The following is a 2828-nucleotide window of genomic DNA, read 5'->3' as shown; positions in this document are numbered from 1 at the left end:
CGCCCGGCAGTATGGTACAATTTTAATAAAAGTTTTCTCATGATGATAATTACAATAAAGCTTAAGTTATGACTACCTTGAAACTCTTTTGCAAAGTACATGTCTTTTTCAATGTACCTGTGACCACTACCATAAGAATGGATTCTGTTGACCCAGAAGCCATACTCAGGATCAGGGAAAAGCAGATTAACAGACTTTTGCAAGTACATGGAACCTCTTTCATAAGAATGGGTCTAGTGATTGGGAAATAGTGCTCAGAAGTCTGGGGAATTCTGGTGATTCCTGGCTCTACAGGTAGCCAAAGATCACAATTTCATTAACTATATCCAATTCTAGTTTGCCAGGCTGCTATCTGTGCACACAGGAACTGTTCTCTCTACATCACAGTCCTGATCTCGTTCCTCTTGTTAGCATTGATCACTTCCTTGGAAAAACATACTTGAAAATTGCTCAGGCAGTGTGATTTTACTATGAGACAGACAAATCTTTTTTATTGATTTTATTGAGCTATACATTTTTCTCTGTTCACCTCCCTTCCTCTCCTTTCCCCTTCAAACCTCTCTCATGGTCTCCATGCTACAAATTTACTGAGGCGATCTTGTCTTTTTCTGCCTCTCATGTAGATTAGCCAAGTCTAATCTCTGAGTTTCATTCAGAGAACAGGAATTTAGGAGAGGGGAGAAACTCTCCTTTTCTGTTCTTCCTGAAACAAATTGTTGCAAGCTAAGATTGTGAATTTGGTACTCTAGACAGTACCTGTCCTTGAAGAAGCTACTGAGTCCTACTTAGGGCAGAACACTATCTTCCAAAGTTTAGAGGAGCAAATATTTCCTGCTCCCAGACATGGCATTGGAATACTTCACTTTGAACGGTGTGTCTGATGAAAACATATATATTTATATCTATGCACACACATACACACACAACACACACACACAAACACACACACACACATATATATACATACATGTATGAATAGTGCTATAAAGATTGTAAAGTTATACATTCAGTGCACCATAATTTATATTATATCCCCTGTTTTAATAAATTTGTTCACTAGATTTAATAATGCAATAAGGAAAATTCTCATTATTGAAAAATATTTGAAATAAAAATGATGAAAAATAACATTAAACAATCACAACTAATATATTAGTATCAATTTCTCTTTATTAGGGTGTGGTTCAAACATAAAAGTAAAGAAGTACATTATCCATAGTCATTAATTTATCAAACTATGACAATCAAAGGCTCTGTCAATCATATACAACTCAATATATATGTTCTAAATAAAGCTAACTTGTTGGATCCATAATTTTCTCATAGCTTTTTTCATTTCCTGATTTCTCAGTGTGTAAATAACAGGATTCAGTACAGGAGTGATAACAGTATAAAATACACCAAACACCTTATTGCTTGTAAAACTACCAAATGGCCAGGCATAGATGAAGATACAGGGTCCAAAGAACAGAGTGACCACCATTATGTGGGCAGACAATGTGGACAGAGCCTTGGAAAGCCTGCCAGGTGATTTGTGCTTTACAGTGACCAGAATGACAGTGTAAGAAATAAGCAAGAGGATGAAACATATAAAAGACAGCAGCCCACTGTCAGCAATGACAAATAACTCCAGAGTGTTTGTTTCAATACAAGCAAGCTTGATTACCAGGGGGAGATCACAAAATATGTTATTTACAATATTGTGGCCACAGAAAGGCAAATTCACTATCAATACCATCTGACTCATGGTGTGTATGAAACCAATTGTCCAGGAAAGTAATACAGATGCATGCAGCAACCTGTGACTCATAATTGTCCTGTAGTGCAAGGGTTTGCATATGGCCACATATCTATCAAAGGCCATGACTATCAAAAGTGTCATTTCAGCACCCCCAAAGAGGTGCATGAAGAACATTTGGGCCATGCATCCCCATACAGTGATGCTCTTGTGTTCTGCAAGCAAGTTTCTTATCATCTTGGGTGTTGTGACAGTAGTAATACACATGTCCAGAAAAGAAAGGTTTCCGAGAAGAAAGTACATAGGAGAACGAAGCGTAGAATTAGCTGTCACTGTGGCTATAATGAGACTGTTGCCCACCACAGTTGCACCATAAATTAAAGAAAATGTCACAAAGAAGAAAAGCTGAAGCTCCCAATCTCCTGAAAATCCCACTAAAATAAATTCTGTCACAGACGATACATTTTCATAATCCATTTATTCAATTCAGACAGCTTCTGGAAGTTCTTTCAATACAAGGAGATAGAAAACAAAAGCAAACTATAGTAACTGTTAGTATGTTTATATTTTTGCTATTAATAATATCAATTGATGATTGGAAAGCATATGTTGTTTATCATATCAACATATCAGAGTTTAATTGAAATGATTTTTAGCATCACATGTTAAAACAGCATTTATCCAACATAGAAAACATTTGAAAGGGTGAAAATTATATTATTTAATGTAATCAAATGATGTATTTTAGTAAATCCTCATTTTCCCATGCATTTATTCACATTCAAATGAAAATAAAGATTATATGGTAATAGCTGTTTATTTTTTCTCTAATATATCAGTCTCATTTCACTGGATTCTTCACAGTTAGGTGATTCAAATATAGAAGTATGCAGAATTGTACCAGTAAATACATTGCTCTGTATTTCTGAACAGATCAACAAAAATTATTTAGTGTTGTTCAAATGAGGATGCAGGTTAGAATTCAATTTGTACAAGGAAACCAATCTTCAAATTTATTAATATAATTTTTCCTTTTAATCTCTTTTGATATTTTATGAAAGTCTCAATAATATCTCAGACTCAGATTTTT

At 34.8% G+C, this 2828-nt stretch overlaps 1 protein-coding gene across 1 annotated transcript; it reads right to left on the bottom strand.

Annotated features, from left to right (window-relative positions):
• Positions 1–1285: 1285 nt before the first annotated feature.
• Positions 1286–2215, bottom strand: LOC119799889 (olfactory receptor 4L1-like). The gene has a single exon (XM_038309722.1). The coding sequence runs from the start codon at positions 2213–2215 to the stop codon at positions 1286–1288; it is 930 nt and encodes a 309-aa protein (XP_038165650.1).
• Between the last annotated feature and the right edge of the window lie 613 nt (positions 2216–2828).

Source organism: Arvicola amphibius, chromosome 13 (assembly GCF_903992535.2).
Source record: "Arvicola amphibius chromosome 13, mArvAmp1.2, whole genome shotgun sequence".
Lineage (NCBI taxonomy): Eukaryota > Metazoa > Chordata > Mammalia > Rodentia > Cricetidae > Arvicola > Arvicola amphibius.
The sequence above is the reverse complement of the archived record's forward strand: the minus strand, read 5'-3'. Positions and strand labels throughout refer to the sequence as shown.